Source organism: Lynx canadensis, chromosome C1 (assembly GCF_007474595.2).
Source record: "Lynx canadensis isolate LIC74 chromosome C1, mLynCan4.pri.v2, whole genome shotgun sequence".
NCBI lineage: Eukaryota > Metazoa > Chordata > Mammalia > Carnivora > Felidae > Lynx > Lynx canadensis.
This window is the reverse complement of record NC_044310.1, coordinates 155,672-178,792: the sequence shown is the minus strand read 5'-3', so window position 1 is coordinate 178,792 and position 23,121 is coordinate 155,672. Positions and strand designations below refer to the sequence as shown.

General features: G+C 64.5%; 1 protein-coding gene across 2 annotated transcripts; it reads right to left on the bottom strand.

Moving 5' to 3' along the window:
* Window positions 1–672: 672 nt before the first annotated feature.
* On the bottom strand, window positions 673–21,399 carry AGRN (agrin). Of its 2 annotated transcripts, none has more exons than XM_030325422.1 (36): window positions 20,553–21,399; window positions 19,868–19,915; window positions 15,175–15,390; window positions 14,876–15,100; window positions 14,565–14,789; window positions 14,195–14,401; window positions 12,906–13,124; window positions 12,636–12,830; window positions 12,343–12,543; window positions 12,111–12,259; window positions 11,915–12,020; window positions 11,033–11,149; window positions 10,786–10,950; window positions 10,459–10,602; window positions 10,230–10,354; window positions 10,049–10,154; window positions 9,615–9,968; window positions 9,397–9,534; window positions 8,830–8,957; window positions 8,584–8,698; window positions 8,379–8,498; window positions 7,889–8,245; window positions 7,508–7,700; window positions 7,123–7,338; window positions 6,584–6,705; window positions 6,255–6,389; window positions 5,944–6,040; window positions 5,685–5,849; window positions 5,453–5,564; window positions 5,203–5,214; window positions 4,869–4,985; window positions 4,535–4,727; window positions 4,366–4,453; window positions 2,914–3,138; window positions 2,328–2,431; window positions 673–1,982 (listed from the first exon to the last, which is right to left on the bottom strand). In XM_030325422.1, exons 1-36 carry the CDS (start codon window positions 20,698–20,700, stop codon window positions 1,825–1,827), a joined length of 5,745 nt encoding a protein of 1,914 aa, XP_030181282.1. In that variant the 5' UTR covers window positions 20,701–21,399; the 3' UTR covers window positions 673–1,824. The 2 variants fall into 2 exon arrangements, with proteins under 2 accessions (XP_030181282.1, XP_030181283.1); XM_030325423.1 differs by having other exon boundaries at window positions 9,615–9,950.
* Between the last annotated feature and the right edge of the window lie 1,722 nt (window positions 21,400–23,121).

The following is a 23,121-nucleotide window of genomic DNA, read 5'->3' as shown; positions in this document are numbered from 1 at the left end:
TTTTTTTTCTATTAACGCAAAACAAAAAAAGAACATTTAGTTATCTTTAATAAAAGTCAGGAGTTCCAGAGGGAAAGCCACTCGACTCTCCCTTTTTCCCGTTCCTCATTAGAGGCTCTCAGCAGCTGGGGGGGCTGGTCGGTCACAGCTCCCCAGGACCAACGTGGCTCAGGCTTCCTGCTTAGGGCTCACAGTAGGGCCAACGGCTGCCCTCCCTCCTGAGCCAGTGGAAAGAGCAGCCTGCCCCACCCACCCACCCTGGCTGACCCCCAGGCCCCCCTCCTTCCCTCCCCACCTACCCTGCCCCTCCACCCCGTTGCCCCCTCTCCTCACAGTCCTCCTTCCCATCCTGTGCTCACAGACGCATGCACGTAGATGACATGTGCAAATATGCACACACACGCGCACACACGGGGGTTGCTGCCCGCAAGGTGTCACATCCGAGGCTGGCCTCCATGGCCCTACCCCCATCATAACCAGCACTCTGTGAAAACCAGCCCTGATCCCCAGTGCATGGCACCCCCCTTCGTCCAGAGCCTCCTAAGAGAACTTGCAGCCTGTGCTATACCATACAGTTGAATGAGAAGCCATGGGACAGAAGCCAGCCAGGTGGGTGATCACCGGGCCAGGCAGGGCTCAGGCACAGTGTCTGGTGTGGACAGATGCCAGCAATTCTTTTAAAGTGTTCAGACTTTAATTCACGGTGATTGACACAGACACAGACACAGACCGGAGTTAGTAACATGACACAGTCCCAGATGTGGGGGTGTTGGGGCTGCTACCCCCACGGAGGGGAGGGTGGGGGGGGACAGGTAGGACGCGGCGTAACGTTGCGGTTTTTTCTGCTGCCTCTACACCCACCCCTTGGCCTCGGTCAGACACTCGGCTGACCCCTGGTCATTCTTGGACAATGACAACTACCCTCACACCAGGACCTGAGAGGGAGTTTGCCGTGTGGAGTCCTCAGCCGCCCTTGGGCCAGGACAGGAAGAACGACGGCCCTGTCACTCCACGTGGCAAATAAAATCAATGCATAAAGGTGGGTGGTCAGGCCCGAACATCCATCCTTGAGAGGGGGATGCCGGCTGCCCAAACAAGCAGGCGGCGGACATCAACCGCATCACACAGCGGTCCTGCTCCCTCTCAGGACTCCTCATGGGACCTGGGGTATCAGGGAGGGGACACAGCTATGTCCAGGGTGGCTGGACGGACAGGCAGGCCAACTAAGGGCCAAGGTGCCCCGACCAGGCCTGGCTTGGCCTCTGCCTCTCCAGCACTCTGGGACTGGTGGACATAGCGGGAAGGAAGGGTACGATATATAGCCCCAACAGTAACATTGCTTCTAAGTCACAGTATTGGCACAGGAGGCCTGGGAGGGGCCAGTCTGCGCTCGAGGCTAGCCCCGGCCTACCGCACACGCCAAGGGCAGGAGCAGCTCAAGTGGGAACCGAGGAGGCCCCTGAGGGCTTGCGAGGAGGAAAGGCCCCCTCAAGCCCCAGCAGCGCCTTCCTGCTCTGGGGACACAGGCCCGGTGGACACACAGGGAGGCACAGCACGAGGGGCCGGAACAGTGGCCTGAGGTGGAGAGGAACGTCCTGAGACTAGCGCTGGAGTCAAGCCCTCCGTGCTGCCTGCACCACCTCCCCCTGCAAGTCCCTTGACGCAGAGTTTGCCTCTGTAGCTTGTCTGTCTGGATGGTAGGGAGGCCGGTCCAGCAGTCCCTCTGGCCAACATACAGGCAAGAAAACCATATCAAAAAAGTAATGAGTTTACAAAAATAGAAAATAATGACAGCAGGGTGGCTGGTGGGCTGTGGCGTATGTTTCACGGGGCGGCGCAGGCCCGAAGCCCCGGCTTGGTGACAGCATCTTCCAGCAGGTGCAGTGGGCGCTGGCCCACCACTACATCCCGGAGGCAGCCCACAAAGCCTGTGCTGTAGGCTTTGGGCAGGGCCTGGCCCATGGGCGGCTTCTCCAGGCCACCTGCAAGAAGACAGAAGGAAGGCCACCCGACTGTGACACGGGGATGGGCAATCTGGGACGCTAGCCAGCGGACAGACCCACGGGTACTGAAAAGGACAGGTGAGCTACCTGAGGCCTGTCAGTGCCCTGGGGGGCCACGTGGCCAGGAGGCTGGAGCATTTCTCCTGGCCCCATAACCGCCCAGGGCCTAAGACAAGAGGGGACAGGACTATCCCAGCCAGTGGGTCGGCTGTCCTGGATGGGTGACTCAGATGGCACTGAGTTGCCAGCCCCAAGGGATGAGGTCTTCCCTCAGATTCTGAGACCCCTGGGTACCCCTTCCCTGGCCTCCCCCAAAACACTCACCCAGCCATAGGGCTCCGTCTGTGTCTAGCTGTGTGGCACCCAGCGGGGAAGAGCCAGTCACAGGGGCCTCATTGCCCACCTGGAGGGATCCTTCCCTCTGTTCCCTGGGGGTGTGGTGGGGTGAGGCCCTCAGGTGGTTCCAGAGGGCACACCCTGCCACCCCTAGATCCTGAGCCCCCAAATCCCTCTCGCCAGAAGCCCTGCCCCGGGCCCGCTGCCATCCCCCCTGGGGGCCAGAATGGGTGGCACTGATCCCCAGGAGTGCACACTGTGGCTAGCGCAGGGGAGCCTCCTGTGGGTTAAACTCTGCTAAAGGGATGGCCAGGCTCAGGCTGTATGGACAGGTCTCCAAACAGCGTCTGGGTAGAGCAGGGACTCTCTTTTCAGATCAGGGGTTCCCTGGCCATAACTGCCTCTCCCGTGTGTTCCGGTCCCTCCCCCCATCACTGGCAGTGACCTCGGGTGAGTTAGCCCTGCCCCCACCTCAAGCCTGTGCCCTGGCTACAAGCGACTGGGCGCGCCCTGGCTGGGCAAGTCCAGGCAGTGCCCGCCACTATTCCTGGCGCGCCCCGGGCTTCTCACTGACCTGTGTGCCCTCACCCGCAACCAGCGGTTGGTGTTGACCGGCACGGTGGAACGCAGCACCACGGGCTGGGAGCCCAAGTCGTAGGTCAGCTGCAGGCGCCCATCCACGATGGCCAGAGCGACGTAGTCAGCCCGCTCTGTGGCCTTCCCGCTCCACAGCACCAGCCCCTGTGTGGCCTCTGTGCGCAGGCTCAGCTCAAAGTGGTTGCTGCGCACTGCCTTCTCACTGCGGGGCAGAAGGCTGGTCAGCGCCTCCAGGAGGGCATCCTGGGATGGGACGGGGGAGGCGGGAGGGCAAGGGCCATGACAGCAGCTGTGATGAGACCGGGGAGACCGGACGGGCAGGCAGGCGGACAACCACACGGAACCGACAGGCCGAGAGACGGACGGTAGGGGAGGGGGCCAGACGGGCAGACACACAAACAGAGGAGCAAGGTGGACAGACAGCGGGGGTTGGGATGTCACTGCTCACCTGGGGAGGGCCCCGGAATCCGGAGCTTCGGGACTTAGAAGCCGGAAGAGAGGGGAAGCAGGTGAGCGAGGGACAGACAGGCTGTAGCGCAGGGTCGGGGTGGGGGGGGTTGTGTGGGGCGACCTGGAAGCCCCGCCCCATGTCCCCTTCCCAGCAGTGGAGAGTGAGAGAGCCAGCACGCACGGAAGGTACACGGAACCCCAGGGAATCGGGTCTCCCACCACAGAGCCGGGGCAGTGACATGTGGGTACACGTGGGGCTGGCGGGCATGACCCAGGCCAAAGATGGACAGGTGAGGCATGGGGTGGCGTGGAATGAAGACCGAGGGCTCACCCGCCTGGGAGAGGCCTTTGTCCAAACACACGCGACATACACACGCCGCACACGGACCCGTGTGCATCCACATACTCAGACACACAGGTACTCTGATGCGCACACACACGTGCACACTCTGCTGGGGCCCTCTGTCAAGGGCAGTGGCTGCTGGGGTGGACGTGGTGACTGGGCTTCAGCACGGGTCCTGGGAATGGGGATCTTCCCACTGCCAAGCTAGGGAACTAACCCTTCCATGGCACGAACGGCAGCCCAACCCCACTCTCCTCCACCAGGGTGGAAAGTTTCGCCCTTGCCCTCAGTGGGGGTGGGGCAAGGGGCATGCTGCCAATGGATGGGGAACTGAGAACAGGTGAGAGTGAAGGCGGGGATGGGGGCCAAGGTGCTACTTACGCTGGGATCTCATTGGTCAGCTCGCTTGGAAACAAAGAGACAGAGGTGGTGAGAAAGGAGGGTGGAGGAAGGTGGTGGGTGGCCGAGTCGATAGGGGGGAGGTGGGGGGGGGGGCGCTGGGCCTTCCCCTCTTGGCCACAAAGCTGAGGGTGGCTGTGGAGGGTCTGGGCATCTTACCCAGCACAGCACGCACAGATAGGACCTGACACACAACAGAGGGCAGAGGAGGTGCCCAGCTCCCGGGCGGCACGTTACCTCTCGGTCACGGCATTGAGATATTCAACGTAGGTTTGTCCGTCGAAGGCTAGGGCATCTAGATCCCCTGCCGACTTCTCAATCAGCCCTGAGAGACAGTCGGGGTGAGGGTCACCTTGGGCGGGGCTCCACCCAACCCAGCCTCAGCTAAGCGCCAAGCAGCGCTCACCCTTCTCGCAGTGAAGCCCCGAGAAGCCCCCGGGACACAGGCACTCATAGGAGGCCTCCCGAGGGAGGCAGGAGGCCCCATTGAGGCAGGGGTGGCCCGAGGCCTGGGTACAAGGGTGGTGTGTGAAAGACGAGACGTCCACTGCCCGCAGCACGTGCTCCTGGGTCAGCAGCTGGTGGCCTTTCAGGGAGACCTAGGGAGATAAGAGGTGGAGAACCTCCGTCCTGCCGGGTGTCCTCCCTACCATGGCAGCCCCTGCCCCGGGACAGAGGCAACTCTGGGACGGGTGGGCCCTTCCTCACGACGCCACCACCCCTGCCCCTACCCCACGCACCAGCTGGATGACGCCGTCAAAGCCGGAGGACACTGCAGCTGCCCGGGCCAGCTTGCTGAAATCAGGAGCCCCTCCGACATAGAGCGGCTCCTTCAGGTTGAGGACTGTGTGTGGCACCTGAGGGGAGGTGCTGGGTGAGGGAGCTCACTGGGCAGGGACAGGGACGCTAAGCCCCAGATCAGCAGCCCTGCTGGCCCGCAGTGATCCACCCCCCCTCGCCCGCCAGCCCGCCTAGGAGGCAGTTAATCACACAAACACGGCCGATGTGGGGACTTAGTGGGGGTAGGGGCTACTCTAGAAGGTGAATGAGCAGGATGAGAGCAGAGACCAGTACCTTGCGGGACTTCTGGTGTCCGAAGAGCAGGGTGGGGGTTGCAGAGCAAGGGCCAGAGAGCAGTGAGGGCAGAAAGAAGACAGACAGACAGACAGACAGACAGACAGACAGAGGCACAGGACAGACGGGGGAGAAAACAGTTCAGTGAGAGCCAGCTGTGGGGTGGGGGCTGCCATGCCTCCCAGGAGGAGGAGGAAGAAGGAGGCAGGGGTGTTGGTGGTGGGAGGTCCATGGCCCCGGGGACACTCACCGGGGACTCCCCCAGCACTCGGGGCCCGTCACTGACACGCATGGCGCCCTTGCGGCCACTGCGCTCCAGTGAGACCCTGGTCCAGGTGTCCAGGGCCACTGGCTCCTTGCTCCTGGTGAGGAGGGGGTACCGTGAGCGGGCTCTGGGCCCTGCCAGCCTGCCCACTCAGGAGCCTGAGTGACACTGCCGAGTGTCCCCAGTCTCACCCCCACGCCCACCCAAGAGGATGCACCTGATGACCGCTGCCCCCTTGCCCAGGTCATAGCGGAACTCCAGGAATCGGTCATGCAACGCCAGTGACACAAAGTCCCCCTTGCCATCTGTCTTCTGCCCATTGTAGAGGAGCAAGCCACTGGGGCCACGGGCCAGGAACACCACCTCCAGCGCCATCTTCTCCCTGGGGTCACGCGGGGTCAGGTGGGGGCGTCTCAATGGCTGGACGGGGTTGGCGGGACGCTTCCCCCTCGTCCACCCCTTCTGTCCCTACTGACCCTAGATCTCGCGCAAACGTATGCAGGCCTTCCAGCTCCAGGTAGGAGAAGCCGCTGAAGTCAGCCAGGAAGGGCCGGGGATAATCCTGCTTGGAGACTGTACAAGACAAGAGAGCAGTCACACAGGGGGCTGGGCCCTGACCCCCGGGGTTCCCTGGAACCCCACTGATCTATGCGCCCCAGGCCTAACTCAAGCCCTAGCACTAGCCTGACCTCCGATCCTAACCCCAAACCGAACCCACACCCTAATGCTCAATCCAAAACCCCTCCTCCCCACCCTCCTCCCAGCCCTGACAGCCCAGTGCTCCCACCTGTCTGACAGAGGGCGCCCCCTCGTCCCTGGGGGCATTCGCACTTGGCCTCGCCCTCAGGCAGCACACGGCAAGGGGCTGCCCCGTGGCAAGGGTTCGGCTCACAGGGGTTCTCGCCATCACTACAGGTTGCACCTGGAAGGAGACAGGAAGGGGTCCCAGGAGACTTGAACCCTTGCCCACAGACACACAGCTGTGCCCCCTGCCCCAGCACCCGGCCCAGGCTCCACCCTCACCACAGCGGCCGGGTGGGCACTGACAGGGGAACAGACCAGCCTGCAGTGCCTGGCACGGAGCCCTACGGAGGCAGGGGTGGTCCCTGCACTCACCCACACCAGAGCTTCGGGTTACTGTCCCCTGCCAGCTGCTGAGCTCCAACCGCTGATTGTTGATGTCTAGCAGGCGGATGCAGCCCTTGAGGCCAACACTGACGGAGGTCCTTTCGAGCACCCTGCCGCCAAGATGAGGGTCAGGCGTCAGAGGCCAGAGACCAAAGGCATCCTCCCTCACAGCCCCCTGTGACACTGCCCCCCGCCCCCCAGTCAGCCAGGATCCCCAGCCCCAGCCCCTCTGATGTTCACAAGATGGCTAGTCCCACAAAGAGGACAGAACCAAGAAGTGGGTTGAGGGTCAAGGCTCAAGGTGGAAGGTCAGGGCCAGCTTAGTCCCTCCTTGGTGGTAACACAGCAGCCAGCAGGACCATTCCTGGTCCTCAGGGATGCCACCCCAGGGGTGACAGAATCAGGATCAGGATCAAATCAGGGTCATTGCCATCATCCACGCTCACCCTTCCACCCACAAGAGTCAAGGGTCAGGACCAAGGTCAGGGCTCCAGGATCAGGGGCACCCCACCCTCCTTGATGCTCACACGGAAGCCTGGTCCGCTGGGACGCCGCCCACAAAGAGGTCTGTGTCCAGGTTGAGACCATCTGTACCACTGGGGCTGTGGCCCACAACAGGGGTCTCACCATCCACTGAGAGGGTACCCCGGCGCCAGTGCCGAGACAGCTCCAAGCGATGCCAGCGGCCAGGCTCTACAGGCACTGAGCTGGTCAGTACCGCGGGCCCCGAACCTGTGTCGAACCTGGGGGATGGGAGCAGGCGGTCAGCACAGCGAAAAGGAGTCAGGTCCACTGCTCAACCTCAGCCTCCCACCCTAACCCTGAGCCGCCTCACCTCCATTCCTGACCACCCCCGCCCCAGTATGCCCGGGCCCTGATCCCACCCCGGCCTAGGCAGCCCTGCGTGCTCACCTGAGCTGCACGCGGCCCCCCAGCAATGTCAGCGACAGGAAGTCCTTGCCCCGGGCATTGCCATTGTAGAGCAGCAGCCCCTGTGGCTCCCATGTCCGGAACTCGAGCGCCAGGCGCAGTGTGTGGTAGGCACGGAGGGTGGGGAAGGCCAGGAAGGAGTGGCCTCCGAAGGCTGGCAGCGAGGGCTGCAGTGCTGCAGGGGGACGGGGAGGGACCGGCTGCAGGGTGCAGGAGACCCTGGCCCCACCCTGCGTGTTCCTCCAACCGGAGATCCCCAGCCCTGTCCCCGGCTCAGGGGTGCCTAGCCCCCAACTCCTGACGGTGGCTTGGTGCAGCCCCGACCCTTGCCCCTTGCCTCTGTCCAGTGTGAATGACCCTTACCCTTCTCGCAGGTGTCTCCCCTCCTGCCCACTGGGCAGCTACAGGTGAAGCCTCCACCTGAGTCTTGGTCCCGGCAGGTCCCTCCGTGGAGGCAGGGCTGGGAGTCACAGGGCCTTGGTGGCTGCTGGGTGCCTGGGGGCAAGGGCCGGCGTCCAGGCACATGACGGGGGGCAGTGGTGGGGAGCTGGCGTGTCGTGGGCAGGGCTGTGGTCCTGCCAACAGGCCGGCTTGTGTGACTGGGGTAGAGGGCCCGCTGGGTCACAGCAGAAGGCAGGTGGGCCACAGTGGTGGCCCTGGCCGTGGCGGCGGCAGGTGTGGCTCCCGTGGTGGCTCCCGTGAAGAACGCAGGAAACCAGTCTGAGGGTTACGGAGACTGTCAGGATACCCAGAAGGCAGAGCACAGGGAGGGCCAGCAGGGACAAGGGTCCTCGGGGCCGCAGGGGATGACGGGACAGGCAAGCCACAGCACTTGGCCAGACAGGGCACTCACCAAAGTCCATGAAGCGCACGTGCTCCTGCAGTGGCCGCCTGACCCCCAGGGACCGGCGCCTAGAGGCCTGTATCTGCCGGAGCAGGGCCTGGCCCACGTCGGGCGCCCTAAAGGTCGTGGCTGAGAAGGAGGGCACACTGAGCACGGTGGAGCCCCACACAGCGCCCCTATTGTCTCCTGGGAGGGCCCAGGGCAGGGAACTCACCAGGATCAAAGTGCACGTCCACAATGGCTCGGACTGAGCTGCCAGGCCCCAGGTCCCGCAGGCGGACACTTCGGAAGTCCTTCTTAACGTCTGAGTTCCGGAAGAGGTCACCCAGCTGTGGGTGCGGCGCGGGTGAAGGCTCCGGGGAGCTGCCCAGGCCGGGCTGTCAGGCCCTCCCGCTGCAGCCCTTCTCTGGGTCTGTCCCGGGAGGGAAGTGCAGCCCTGCTCTGTGGGCCCCGTACGTACTGTGCTCTCGATACTCCTAGCGGTCTCCCCAAAAAGCTCTGACTTGGGGTCAGCCATCTCCGGTGTATAGAACAGCTCTTGCCCCTCGACTCCCTCAAGCTCCAGCACACCCTGGAACGCCTTGGTGGCTGTGGAGGAGGGGGCAGTGAGGCCCTGCCTGGCCTCTGAGCTGGCCATGGGCACAGGCCCCAGCAGCAAGCCACACGGGGTGCAGGGCAGGTGGTGGTTAGTCAGATGATCATGAGGTTAGTGGGGACCCGGGGCAGGGCTGGCATCAGTTACCAGGCAGACTTCTTGGAGCAGTGCCCGAGGCCGGCTTGCAATAGGAAAGAAGTTAGCCACGGGGTCCTAGGCACCCACACGTGCATGAGGGCCGAGGCCACACGTGTGCATGCCTACACCGAAGCCCCAAGACCACGCACGTGTGTGTGCCAAGACCAGAAGACTGTAAACCCTGAGGGCCCACCTGCTGGACAGGCCTCCTGTCTGCGGTGGGGGGAGACAGCATTCCTGGCTGTGTCCAGGCCACCATTCACGTTCCACCCCAGCCCCCGGCTACCCACTCACCAGGACAGTTGGAACCTTCTGTGTCCAGCGAGGGCGTCTTGCCATCCGAGCAGCAGCCCAAAGGCGAGTTGTAGCAAGAAGCCCTCTCCAGGGGTGGCCCAGGGGTCACAGCGCTGCCACCTTCAGGGGGCTCGAGTCCTGGGAAAGGACAGTCGAAGCCTAGCCCCAGGGGTGGCCCTCCTGGGCCCTGTCCCCCACATCCCTGGGCCCATGCTCACCCCCTGAGCCCGTCCCACTGGCTTCCAGGTCACCACTCAGTTCCTCATCGCCGCTCCCATCAGCACTGCCAGATTCGCCAAAGGCAGATGTGGCGAGATTGGGGGCTGTGGCAGGGGCCGTGGGGGGCATGGTCAGCACGGGCCTCGTGGTTGTCCTGGGGATGCGGGCAGTGGTCCAAGGTCCCGGTGAGGGTCGAGGAGTGGGCCGGCTGTGAGGGGTACTGCCGGGAGTCAGGGGGAGGGCGCTGGGTGGGGGCGGCAGCGCCCTGCTCACGTTGAGCCCCAAGGTGGCCACGGGTGCCGGAGATGTTGGGCGGGCACCAGAAGCAATAGCCTCTGCAAGAAAAAGAGAGTCTGAGTGGAGGGCTGGGTCAGGTGGTCAGCCCAGTGTCAGGCCTTCGCGGTCAGTTCTGGGGCGGTGGGTTGGGCCTCACCCTGGCATGGGCCAAGGCTCTGGATAGAGATGTCCAAGCCCTGGCGGCAGGCGATGGTCCTCAGTTGGCACTCATTGCCGTAGGTGACTCCGTCCGACCCACAGACCTGGGGCACAGGGCAAGGATGCTGGGGGAAGGCCCCTCACCTCTCCTACCACCTTCCACATGCCCCACCCCTCACCTTGGTGGCACTGGCCTCTGGACAGGTGGGTGTTGGGCACACGCAGTGTGCGGAGCCAGCTTCCTCCACGCAGGATGCCCCAAACTCGCAGCGCATCTCAGCACAGGTCTCGGGCGCCAAGGAGTCTGGGGCAGACACGGGGGGCCCTGCTGGCTGAGGAGGCCTGGCCCCTATGACGGCCCCGCCCCCAGCAAAGGGAGCCAAGGTCAGTGCCAGGCATGGCCCTCACCTGTCTCACAGCCAGCAGGGCCCAGGGTGTGGCCGTCCGGACACTGCCCGCACTTGGGTCCCGCCACCCCAGGCTTACATGAGCACAGCCCTGCCATCTGCTCACAGTCGTCCCGCACAGCACCCCGGGGGTCACAGCTGCAGGCTGGGGGGCAGGGGGAAGAACCTGAGGTCCACGCCTGGTTTCCCCACTGGCTCCAGAGCCCAGCCCAGCTCCTGCCTGGTGCGGATCAGGCCAGGGTCTGAGCAGGTGAGACGAGGAACACAGTGACAAGGTGGACAGGCAGGAGTGCCCACCTGGGAACCGACCGTCGCCCCTGTCACTCACGAGTGCAGCCGCTCCGGCCATCGGTGACAATGCCACGGAAGTTCCAGAAGCCAGGCTCACAGCGATCACACTTGAGGCCCCCGACCCCTGGGCGGCAGGAGCACTGGCCTGTGGCTGGGTCACAGGTGCCACTGTAGGAGCCATGTGGGTTGCAGTGGCAGGAGCCTGCAAGGCCAGGGCAGGATAAGATCACTGCAGCTACATGGCTCCACCCGGCTGGGGGTCAGTGTCGGGGTCAAATACTCACTGGGGCAGCCAGCCAGGCCCACACCGCGGGCAGCAGTGATGTTGTCCTGACAGCAGCCGTAGGGGGTCTGGGTGCAGTGCGGGGGAACTGCAGGTGGCAGCGGGGCCAGGGTGGGGCCTGCAGGAAGGGGGCAGAGGGTTCAGATGTCACGCATTGCCTGATGCCCACTTTGGGCCTGGCCACTCCGCCTCAACCTCCCCTGATGCCAACTCCCACCAGGACCTGGGTACCTGGGGCTCGGACCACACCACTTATAAAACACGTCTGGACGCATGGGACCAAGAGCATGCAGAACACCCAAGGTCACGTATGTACACACACAACCGGAACCAAACACGCTTAGGGTAGCACGTTTTCACAGACTGGCATACACACATACAAACACACGCACGTGTGCACATTTGCCAACATTCCTCCCAAACCACGCGCGTTCAAACACCCCGCAGACGTGCATGTGCACACACGTGCGGGAGTCCACGCGCATACACCCACGAGCACTCGTGCACACGTAGAAGTACATAAACGTGACGTATCTACTGGATCACCGTCAGTCTTCCCCCAAAACAAAGTGTCCAGAGCGTGGGCCTCCCTAACACGCGGCCTCCCTGCACCAAAGCCCAGTCTGGCGCACAGTGGGTGCTCAGTGCACCTGCTGACTGATAGGCACCCTACGGGCACGTGTGCAACTACACAAACACGAATACTCGCCAACACTGCACGTTTAAAACACTTACGTGCGCGCACGCCCCACACGGCACACGCGCAGCGCTCACGGGGACGTGCCTACCCACGTGCCTCACACGTGTGTGCACACACACCAAAGCACATTCACACACAGGGAACAGGCCACACACACCCAGACGGAGCCGTGTGCCCACTCACCACGGCAGGTTCCCTGGGCCGCGACGTACAGTTCCCGCTGCAGCTCACACCGGGCCTTCTTCAGCTCGCACTCGGTGCCGTAGGTGACCCCGTTGGAGCCACACACCTGGAAGGGCAGGGTCAGCGTGGGTGGCCACAGCCACTTCCCCGCGGCCCGCCCGGAGCCGGGGGAGGCTGGGGGGCGGGGGTTGCTCACCGGGCTCCTCGGGACGCTCTGGCAGCTGAAGTCACAGACGCAGGGCCCGTCTTCCGAGTCCTCGTCCCAGACGCCGCCATGCTGCCGGCACAGCTCCTGCTCACACTCGCCGTCCTCTCCAGAGCCAGAGCCTCCAGAGCCGCACTCGGCTGCGGGGAGGGGGCCGGGTCACCCGTGGGGTCCTGTTTGAGGCGGGTGCACGGCAGCCCCTGCCGGTCGTCCCCGAGCCTACCCTGCTCACAGGGCCCTGCCCGGGCCTCCTCGATCCGCGTCTGCTGCTGGCAGGCAGCCTCTCGGAGCTCACAGGCGCTGTGGTAGGTGACACCGTCACTGCCACACACGGGGCCGGGTGGGGGGCGCTCACACCGGGGACACACACACCGTCCAGCCAAGCACACCGCGCCAAAGGCACACACCGTGTCTCCGCAGGTCTCTGTGGAGGGCGGAGCCAGGCGGAGGTCAGCGGACCCCAGCCGAGGGGGAGACCCAGGACCACAGCCTGCCGGCCCCCACGGCCCCACTCACGGCAGCGTCCAGCCGAGACCACACGCAGGCTGATCTGATGTGTGCAGGCGTGGACGTGTAGCTCACACTCGCTGGCATACGTGTGCCCATCAGAGCCGCACACAGGCTGGGCCAGGGCCACGCACTCGGAGGGGCACACGCAGCGCCCGGTCTCAGCCTCACACAGAGCTCCGAAGCGGCACTGCCCACAGCGGTCTAGGGAAGGGGCTCCGTCACCACGGCGACCAGGACCCACAACCCACTAGCAAGACCCACTTGCCCGCCACTGACCACAGGGTCCTCTGCGAGCCACCCGGATCTCCCGTCCAAGGGTGCAGGCCGTGGCTTCCAGCTCACACGTGCTGCCGTACGTGACGCCATCACTGCCACACACAGGATCGTAGATGCCCGAACACGCCTGCTGGCACACACACTCAGCTTCCCCGTTCTTCACAGCACACACTGCCCCAAACGGGCACTGCACCCCAAGGCACGGGGACAGGGGCTGGTCTGGGGAGGACACAGGCACCCAGTGAGCTCCACCTGTTCCCCCGGGCTTATGCACAAAGCCCCCAGCTCCACGCAGCAGACCCTCTCCCAGGGTGGGGACAGCAGAGGGGAGGTGGACCGGGAGAAGGGCCGAAATGCTCAGGACACAGCAGAGAAAGGGACAGACACACGACAGACGCGGACAGGGACACAGACCCAAACAGCCTCGGCCCCCTGCGTGAGTGGAGGGAGGGGCCGCCCCCAAGACGCAGGAACTTCCTGACTGCCCCCCCCTGCCGTGGGTTGAGGGAAGGCCAGGCTTATGCAGCCATCCGGGTCACTGACCCCTGGCCACCAGCAGCCCTGGGACACCCACACAGGTAGGGGGGCTCTCTCCCCACGGGGGGGGAGGAGTCTGCAGCCCACAGTCACACCCAGGGCCACAAGGGGGAGGAGGTGTCTGTCCACTTGCTCTGAGGACCACAAGGCCAGGCAGCAGCGAGCCACCCCCCCTCCCTGCTGTGCCGGGGGCAGACCTCGGGCTGTGGGCTCCTGGCGGCAGGCGCGGTACCTCATCCTGCCAGGTCAGGCTGGAAGACACAAGAGGCGGAGCCAAGAGGGAAGGAAGGACAGAGGAGAGAAGACAGACGCAGAGAGAGAGAGAGAGAGAGAGAGCGGAAAGACGGACAGACCGACTGACGGACACGGGGTGGGGGTTGGCAGAGCCACAGCAGCATATGCTGTCTCCACCCTCCACGGCCCGCCCCCACGCAGCCTGAGCCTGACTGAGACTTTGCCCGCACGGGGCCCAGGGGACTGGAGGGCGGAACGGCCCCACGCAGGCACCAGGGAGCCGGGCACCCGGCTCCGCCCACTCCCCGCTGGGTACTCCCGGCACCCTCCGAACAGAAGCCACCGCCCCAGAGCCTATCGACAGACAGCAGCCCGGCCAGGCCTCCCCCGTCACCGGCTCTCGCCCAGGACCCCAGCAGGAGTGTGACTCAGGATGCGGATGGTGTGTGATGACAGCCGGCAGGGACCCATGCAGGACCAGCCCGCTTGCAGCGTGGGCCCCACCCACTGGTGCTCACCACACGGGCCCTGGTGCTTGGCAGGGATGGCGCGCTGCTGTTGACACTCAGCCTGCTGGCGCCAGCAGTCACTGTCGTAGGTGTGCCCGTCGTGGGCGCACACGGGTCTGTAGGCCCCGTCGCAGACGACGCGGTCACAGGAGCAGCGGGGGCGACCCCGGCGGATCAGGCACACGGCGTTGAACCTGCACACATCTGGGCACTGGTCTGGGAGGGCAGAGCAAGGGGATCAGACCGGCCAGAGTGCCGCCTTGGGACTCGTACAGGAGGTGGTGAGTGGGCACCAGGGAGGAGCGCAGGAGAGTGTGGGGACCGGCAGGGATATAGGTCACACAGAGCGGCAAGGCTGGGCCCGCCCGCGGCCACCCACCTTGAGGCTGGCACTGGCCGGAGCGCACTTTCTGGAGGAGGAGGCCACGGGCAGCTCCCGTGCGGCCCATCGTACAGTCGTTGTCGTAGGTGACCCCGTCGTCCCCGCACACGGGTGCCTGCCGAGGAGGGCAGCTCTCTGGCCGCAGCAGCATCTCAGGGCGCCGCGTGCGTGGGTTCACACGGCAGACACGACTTAGGTCACTGCGGGCGCTCTGGCAAGGGTCTAGAGGGCAGGAGGGCGGAGGTCAGGGCGCTGTGCCGTGCACGCACACGCAGAAGTCACGCTACGCGCACAGGGGCAGGGCTCACCACAAGGGCCGTCGAACTTCTTAAAGATGTTCTCTTGGCGTGCGCACGCGTGGCGCAGGAGCTGGCACTCGCTGGGGTAGTCGGCCCCGTCGCTGCCACACACGGGGCCGTCAGGGGGCCCCCGGCAGGTGGCCGGGCACAGGCACGTGGCCGTCTGCCCGTCTGCTGAGCGCACACAGGTGCTGCCGAAGCTGCACGTCACATTGGAGCAGGGGTCCCGGGAGCCTGTGGGGGTGGGGGGGTGGGGTCACAAAGCCGTCCCCTCTGCCCTTGGGGCAGCTCCCAGAGCCCGCACTCACCGCAGGGCCCGCGGCTGAGGAGGCGGATGCGTCGCTGCTGGCTGCACTGCGCCCGCTGGAGCTCACACTCGTTGCTGTACGTGGAGGCGTCGGAGCCACACACAGGCGCCACCACAGCCGGACAGGCACTCTTCTTGCACACACAGGAGGCTCTGCCGGAACCTTCCGCGCTGGGCTCACACACGGCGCCAAAGCCACACAACATTCCTCGGCATGCTGGGCGTAGGACGGGAGAAGGGAAGGTCAGGGCCCGGCCTCTGCCGGCCCCCCGGGCCCCGGTGCACACTTCCAACGTCCACGCATCCGCAGAGACCTCACGATGCACTCAGTGTGTTCGTTCGTCAGCCCCACGGACACGTCCACACACGTCCGCGCTGGCACGCGCGGAGACGTACGTATGTGTGTCCATCGCGGCCATGCACACTCGCACCCGTGCACGCTGACAGGACCTGTTCCCTCCCCCTCTCCAGCCCCACCCACCACAGTCCCCCCCCCACCCCGCCACCAGCCCCAGGGCCTTTCCTCATGGTAGAACGTTCTCTGCCCCCCTCCCCCAAACCCCACCGCTGTGGAGGGGGGCATCCCCCAGATCTCACACCAGCACCAGGGAATCAAGTCCACCCGTTCCTGACGCACCTCCGTGGGGACCCTACACACAGAGCCACACACCTACAACCCCCAGGACGACATCACAGGGAACCGGCCCCAGGTTTGCTCAGGAACCCACCCTGCCTCCACGTCAGAATCAAAGCCCCTCATCTGACCCATGACCCACCCCTCAGAGCCCTGGTCCTGGCCCCTTCCTGGGGGCAGCTGCTCCAGGGTCCCAAAGTAGCCCAACCCCTGCCACCTCTGGCCTGAGGTCACCTGGTTTTAAGGCAGGTGTGGGGGAAGTATCCGGGGTCAGGCCACACATTCCACCTTCTGGCTCTGGGCCCCTCCTTGGCCAGGAACCTGGGGCCCCGACCCCAGGCCTTCCCCTCAGGTTTCCTTTCTCCCCACATCTTTTCCACGCAAGCTCTGCCTCTCGGGCTTTTCTCGGCCCACCCTGCGAACCTTCCACACCTCTCTGGGTCCCTCAGCTATGGTGTTCTCAATAGGGCCTTCTCCAGGGTTCCTGGCCCTCCCACCCTCCCGGCCTCCCCAGCTGAAAGCTGACGGGGTCTCTCTCTGAGGTCCCTCGGGCGCTCACACACCTCCCTCTCCCCCCGTCTGTCCTCTGCGGCCTCCGTCTCAGTAAATGTCCTCACCCTCCTCCCCAGTCCTGCTGCCCACCCCCCAACACTCTCCACCGTGACCTCCTCTGGGAGGCTGAGCACAGGGACTCTGCAGATCTGTCACCCTCCTCTTTAAACACTTCAGTTCCTAACCCTGTAGTTAAAAACTGTTGTGTGCCCAGCACACACCCTGTGGCTGAACCTCTACTCCCTACAGCAGCCCCAGGAAGTGTTGCTCCTGACCCCACCGGTGAGGGACCACAGTCCCTTGGACTGGAGGAATGAAGGCTCTCGGACATTTAAACCCAGAGCCGTCAGAGACAGGTCCTCCTGAGAAGACCCAGGTAGGCTGACTGCTTAGGACCCCCACCAGGACCCCCACCAGGACTGCACGCCCACACGAGTGCAGGCCCGATATAGGCTGCAGCTGTTTAGACGTGGTGAATGTTTAATCGGTTCCAATTATCGTTAATAAGTTATGGTGCAGAGGGTGGGGTGGCTCCCCCCATCACCTCCCAGCAGGCCCAGGAAGTGGGGCAGGAGGGGGAAGCACTCCATTCCGGGGAGGGCAGGGCCCCAAAGGGAGCTGCAGCCAGCTGTTGCCACAGCAACAGCCCACCCCAGGCTCCTCCGGGTCTGACTGGGCGCCCCTACCCCCACCCCACACAGGCTGAGTGAACAGAGGCCTGAGGCAAGGGCGGGGCCGGTAGGGACACGCCAGCTTGGAGTCCCTGCAGCCTCCTGTACTCCCCTCCCACTGACACTCCTGTCTTCCTCCTCCCCACCTCACCTGAGCCCCTGCTCCTGCAGAGCCCAGAGCCAGGCTGCCTCCAACTCTGCACTCACCCGCCCGGCGACTGTGGGCAAGTTATCACCTTGCCGCGCGTCAGTATCTCCTTCTGTGAGTGGGGACAGTGGGACCTGCCTCCCAGGGTTACCGTGGGGCCAATATCTGCAGCGGCTTGGAGGGCGCCCAGCACGTAGCTCTACGCGGACCGTAACAAGAACTGTCGTTACATCAGCACCCCGCTCTGTCCCGCCTCAAACCAAACTCAAATCCCGTCTACCCACAAGCCCTCTTTACTCTCTGTCTCCCTCCAACTCCATCTACTCTCCCCTAGCACCTTCCTCTCATCTTCCTTGCCCAAGGCCCCCGGGACCCCCCGGGCAGAATCCACAGGCACTTGCTGATATCCAGCGGGCCGTTTTATTTGGCTTCAACTGGACCTACCGACCAAGGTCTCTTCCAGAGTACTGGACCCTGTGGCAAAGACTTGGTCGTCACCTCATTACACCTCTGGTTCCTGGGCTGCCCGCCGTGTGTCTGTGCCCTTGGTTTGAGACCTCTCTCCGTCTGATCACCCCCACCCGTCCAGCCAGACCGCTCCAAGGCTCCCACCCCTTGGACAAAGACATCTACGCCTGGATGACCAGCACGTTCCTTGCCCACCAAGACCTGCACCCTCCCTCCACAGCCCAGGGTTCTGCTTTGTCCCCCCAAGATAGCTACTAGTGGGCGATGGTGGCGTTGACAATGGCAGCTAACCTGTGATAAGCAAGGCTGGGGCACTGGGTCAGGTGGAGGGAGGATGATGGGCTGCAAGGTGAGGGGGCTGGGGGCAGAGACCAGAGATGTCTCGGGGACAGGGTCCTTGGAACCAGCTGTTGGACTGAAGGTGGCTGAGGGCAGAGGAGAGGCCAGGGTGCCTCTGGGGGCCATCAAGCTCAGGCTCCCGCACTGACTCCCAAGTCACACAGGCGGGTCCAGCCCCAGCGCTCCCACCTGCCACCACTTTGTGGAGCCCACACCGCTGTCAGAGTGGTGGTTCACCCGGGGCCATCTCCTGGCTGCAAAGTGGGGGTAGATCTCGCGGCTCCCAGCACAGTTACAGCCTTTGGTGACGTGACGTGGGCAGAGCAGAAGCCTGGGTTCACGGCGCTCACCCTGGCCAGGCTGAAATGGTTTCCCTCCCCGGACCCGTGCTCAGGCCGTCAGGCCAGGCGAGGGCTGCTCTCGCGCGTAGCCCTGATACAGCTCCACAACTGCCCGTCCCCATGTCTGCTCTCCACGCCCCCCGGGTCTAGGGAATCACAGAGGCTCAAGACAAGTTTCTTGATCGGACATAAAACACGCACAAGCACACACACGTGCACACGTGTTTGCTGGCAAGCTCATCACAACAGCTGTGCCCTGCACGTGGCAGGCACCACTCGAGCCACGCCTGTATTAGCCCTTAATCACCCCATAAACTGCCCCTCATAAATGCAGGCAGGGCACCCATATACCCACGAGCCACGTGTCCTGCCGCATTCGCCCCAGGCTAGACTCCTACAGGAGCCTTTCCTCGGCCACTCGGCTTCCCTGCGCAGTCTTGCTCCCTGCACGCCCAAGGGCTCCCTCACTCGTGCCGTGCTGGAGGCGGCAGCGGCTTTTTATAACCGCCGGTTGGAGTGAGTATATTCAACTCCTCTCCTGGTCTCGGGGGGGGGGGGGATGGACTGGATACCCCAAGCCCTGCCCATGGCCACAAGTACGCAGTGTGTGTGCCTCGGAGGGATGATGACGGCCGTGGCACGTAGCTGTCCCCAAGGGGGCAGTAGGACCAGAGTGTGGGTGTGGGGGCCCACGCGTGCGGCTGCAGGGAAGACCAGGGTGTGTGTAAAGCAGAGACGCAGCTCTCACGCTTTAGGAGAGGAGACTGGGGACACCGGGAGAGGGGAAGGTGCCTCCCGACCCAAGCCCCGCCTTTAAATCCAGACAGCTCCAGGACCCTGTCCCACAGCCCATCCCATACACGGATACCCTCCTACGTGTGACTTCTGTGGACGTGGCCAGGCACCTGCCCAGCAGGGGGCTCAGTACTGACAGCAAACCTGGTAGCTCTCCATGTCCCCACCCAAGGAGGGGACCCCAAGCCGCCCTCTCTGGTGGCATCAACAGCTTCCTCCCCTCCCCTTCCCGTATTAGCTAAATTACAGTGGCCTACAGACTAGCAGGCCTCTCAGGGAGGCCAGCCCATAAAGTGGGTCAGGAAGGCCAAGCCCAGGCTGTTCGGTCTCAGGGACAGGCCCTCCAATCCCTCCTCAGTCACTGGTCCTTCACACCCACCCCCTGCTCTGCACATGTTGTCTGACCCATCTTACAACCTGCAGGCCCCAGGACTCATTCCCAATTTTTGGCCAAGAAGTGCAAGGCCCACAGAAGTTGGAGACATGCTTGTGTGCGATGGCCCTTGGCCAGGACAGGGCCAGGCCCAAGGACTCCAGACCCGACACGCCCTCTGCCCGTCCACCACTGTGATATCCCAGGAAGGACCCAGGCTCCCTCATCCAGCCTCATCTGTTCCAGATACACCTGATACGTCTGGTGTGCACACCCTAAGAATGGCTCCCGATCCCCAAGAGTGCCACTGTCCCTCTAGACACAGTCTCCCAAGTGCAGCCTGTCACCATCGGAGGCCCCCCCACTCACTCACCGTCCGGAGGCACTGGAGGTGCTGGTGTGAAATGGGTCCCAGGTTTGTCTGGAAGAAAACAAATGTCTGAGTTAGGCCTCACTGAGCGGGCTTTGCCATAGCTGTCCCTTTGCCCAGTCTGGAGGGGCCACCCCTGCACACCCACACCTGCCCTCTATGCCCGTGCCCACCCCCACCCCTGGCCCCATTCTGAGCCCTGAGGGTTGGCCAAAGCCTGTGGGCAGACAAAGGCAGAGGCCCTTGCTTTTCTCTGCCTCTTCAGCTGTGTGGCTGGACACCTGACAGCGGGCTCCAAGAGCAGGGGTGTGGGCAGCCTCTTATTCCCATAGGGGCCCAGCCCCAGGCCCTGCCAGAGCCCCCACTTCCAGTGCATTCAGCCGCTCCCTTCCTCCCCAGCTCCCAGAACGAGTTGTCTCTGCAGCTCAGGGTGAGGGTCAGCTCCCCATGAACGCAAGGACAAGCTCTGACAGGCCCAGGGGTCCAGAGAATGACTCATCCTGATCCTGATCCCCAAAAGATGCAGATGGCCCATCGGAGCCACCTCTCAGCTGGTCGCCTCTATTTGACCCTGCCTCTCCCCCAGTCTTTGGTGGCTGAGGCAGGGGAACTCAGCCAGCAGAAGGAGGGTCACACGAGCCGGCCCCGGGGGGGAGGGGTGGGGGTGGCCATGCCCGCAGCCACGTACAGTTGTTGAGGAAAAGCAGCACGGCGAAGCCCAGCGTAGAGGTGGCCAGCAGGATCAGGCAGACGTTGCAGGGGATCATGAAATACCGCACCAGCAGGGAGACCCCGCGCTGCTGCCGCGGGTCCCTCTCCAGAGGTAGTGGAGGCATGGCCCTGGGCTCCTCAGCCCCCACTCTCAGGGTGAGCGGGTCGCTCAAGGGGTGCCCTTGGGCCTCTTCGGGGCAACTCCTCCCATGCTGGGTCCCCTGGGGCAGCGGACAGCAGCTCTGTTCTCAAAGTTCAACGCCGGTCACAGCCCAGAGAGCCAGGACACCTCCGCAGCCTTTGAGGCTCATCATGGGAGATGTGCAAAATTCTCCCGGAGTAGCACCCCAAATGTGGGCTCAGAGGGAGGCGGAGGAGAAACTGAGGGCCCGCCAGCGGCCACCCCCTGTATCCACAGCCCGGTAGTCGTAGGTGCCCGCAGCTCCCCGGCGTGCTCAGTCTTCCCGGAGCCCCCGGGAGCCCCCGGTCCCGCCCGCCGGGCGACCCCGGAAGGGCCGGCCCGAGGGGTACTGGCGGCGAGCGGGCCCTCGCCCGGGGACCCCGTGGGGAGGCGCGGGCGGCCGGGCGCGGAGGGTCTCGGGTCCCCAGCAGAGGCGGGAGCGGCGCAGGCAGCGAGCGGGAGGCAGAGAATAAAGAGCGGGTGCGCGGAGGGCCGCGCCTCGGCTCCGTCGCCCTCGCCGGGGCTGGGGCGGTGAGTGAGGGGCGAGGGGCGCCGCGGAGGGAGGGCGGGGAGCAGAGACAAAGGAAGCCGCCTCCGGGGACCCCGGTGTCCGTGGGGAGTCGTGGCTCACGGCGCAGAGGACCGCGCGGAAGAGGACGGGAGGGCGGGCGGGGGCAGCAGCAGGGGCAGGCGGGGGCGCTGGGGTGTGGGGTGGGGTGGGGGGGTGAGGTGGGAGGGAGCCGGGGCCGGGGCCGGGAAGGAACAGGGGTGGGGGGAGAGGAGGCAGGTGCCGGGGCGGGGCGGGGGTTGGGGGGTGGGGGCCCGGCTCGGAACCGGGTGGGCGGAACCAGAAGGTGTGGGGCGGGGTCAGGGGCGGGGCGGGTCCCCTTCCGCGCCCACCCGGCTGCGCCGGGCCGTACCGCGTGCGTAAGCGGCCGAGGGCGCGGCGGAGGGCCGGAGGGTCGTTCCGAGCGCACGCAGCGGGGCTCAGGCCCGCACGCAGGCCCCCACTCTACGCTACGGGCGCGTGTGCCTGTGCTGGCCCCGCCCTGGCGCGCGCATGTGGGGGAAGGGTCCCCAGGTACACGCTCAGGTGGGGAGCGGGCTGCGCCCAACGTGGAGGGTGGAGGGGGCAAGATGGGTCCACCCTCCCGGGAATTGGTGGCAACACCTCAGACCACCCGCGTGCCCCCCACCTCCCTTCCGGCCGTGGAGAGGAACATGCAAATGAGTTTCTTGTAAAGAAGTGTTATGCAAATAATCGCGGGACTCCGGCGCCGTCCCGCCAGCCTGGAGCGCCCCCCAGAGGCCACCAGGGAACGTCGGGGCCGTGACGTCACAGCCGGGCCGGGGGGCGGGGGGGGGGGGTGCCTGGTCCTTCCCGGAGTCAGGCCTGTCCACATCCGCCCCCAGAGGACGCCCCTTTCCTAGCCCCTGCCCGGTTGGGGAGGAAGGGGGGCAGGGGTCGCGCACCTTCCCCACCACCCACACCAGTCACCCTCCGCAGCCAGGATCCCATTGGTGGCGATCTCTATGACCAACACCTTCACTGCCCTGCACTCCCATCCCTTCACGTCCCACAGTCCTCTGGAAGGAACCCCTAAGCGCCCACTGCCACACCCACCACGGCTGGCCGCTTCCAGCCTGGACCTGGTCGCAGGCCCTTGAGTCTCTGCAGTGACCTCTGTCCCTCTCTTGGAGTCTGCCAGCCCTTTCTGAGGAGAGAGGGGGAGGAAGCTTGCCCTCCAAGGCACAGTGGGTCCCTCTTCAACTTGGGATCAGGCCTCCCCCCCCCAGCCCCATCCTAGGACCCCTTCTGGTCCCTATCCCAGCTGAAAAGATGTTAATTGCACCAGTTCTCCCCCCACCCACCCCCATGCTCAATCATACCCATCTACACATAGTCCCACACTCCACAGACTCACGTACCCGCCCACTCACTCAGACCTACACCCACACTGCACTTAGGACTCTGCAGGGTTATTTGTAAGTGAAGTCAGCAGGTCCCCCTTCCGGCCAAACCGCTATTGCCACAGCCACCAGTGCCGCCCTGGTCACTCTTAGGTCTCCTCTCCGTCCTCTCTCAGGTCTGTGGGGCTCCTCTGCCCTGGAACAAGCCCTTCCTGGTGCCAACTCTCCACTCATCCAGAGTAACACCACCCCAGGGCACCGACAGGTGTCTTAGTGCCTCAACTCCCACCAAGCCTCCAATTGGACTCTCCCTAAAGTCCCTCCACCCGACGATGTATTCCTCTGTGACATAAACATGTTCTTAACCACCACCACCCCCCCCCCCCGCCCCGTCCCCTCTGGTCAGGTAGGCTCCTCCACACTCCACCCAACCTTCTGCCCGCCCCCCCGCCCA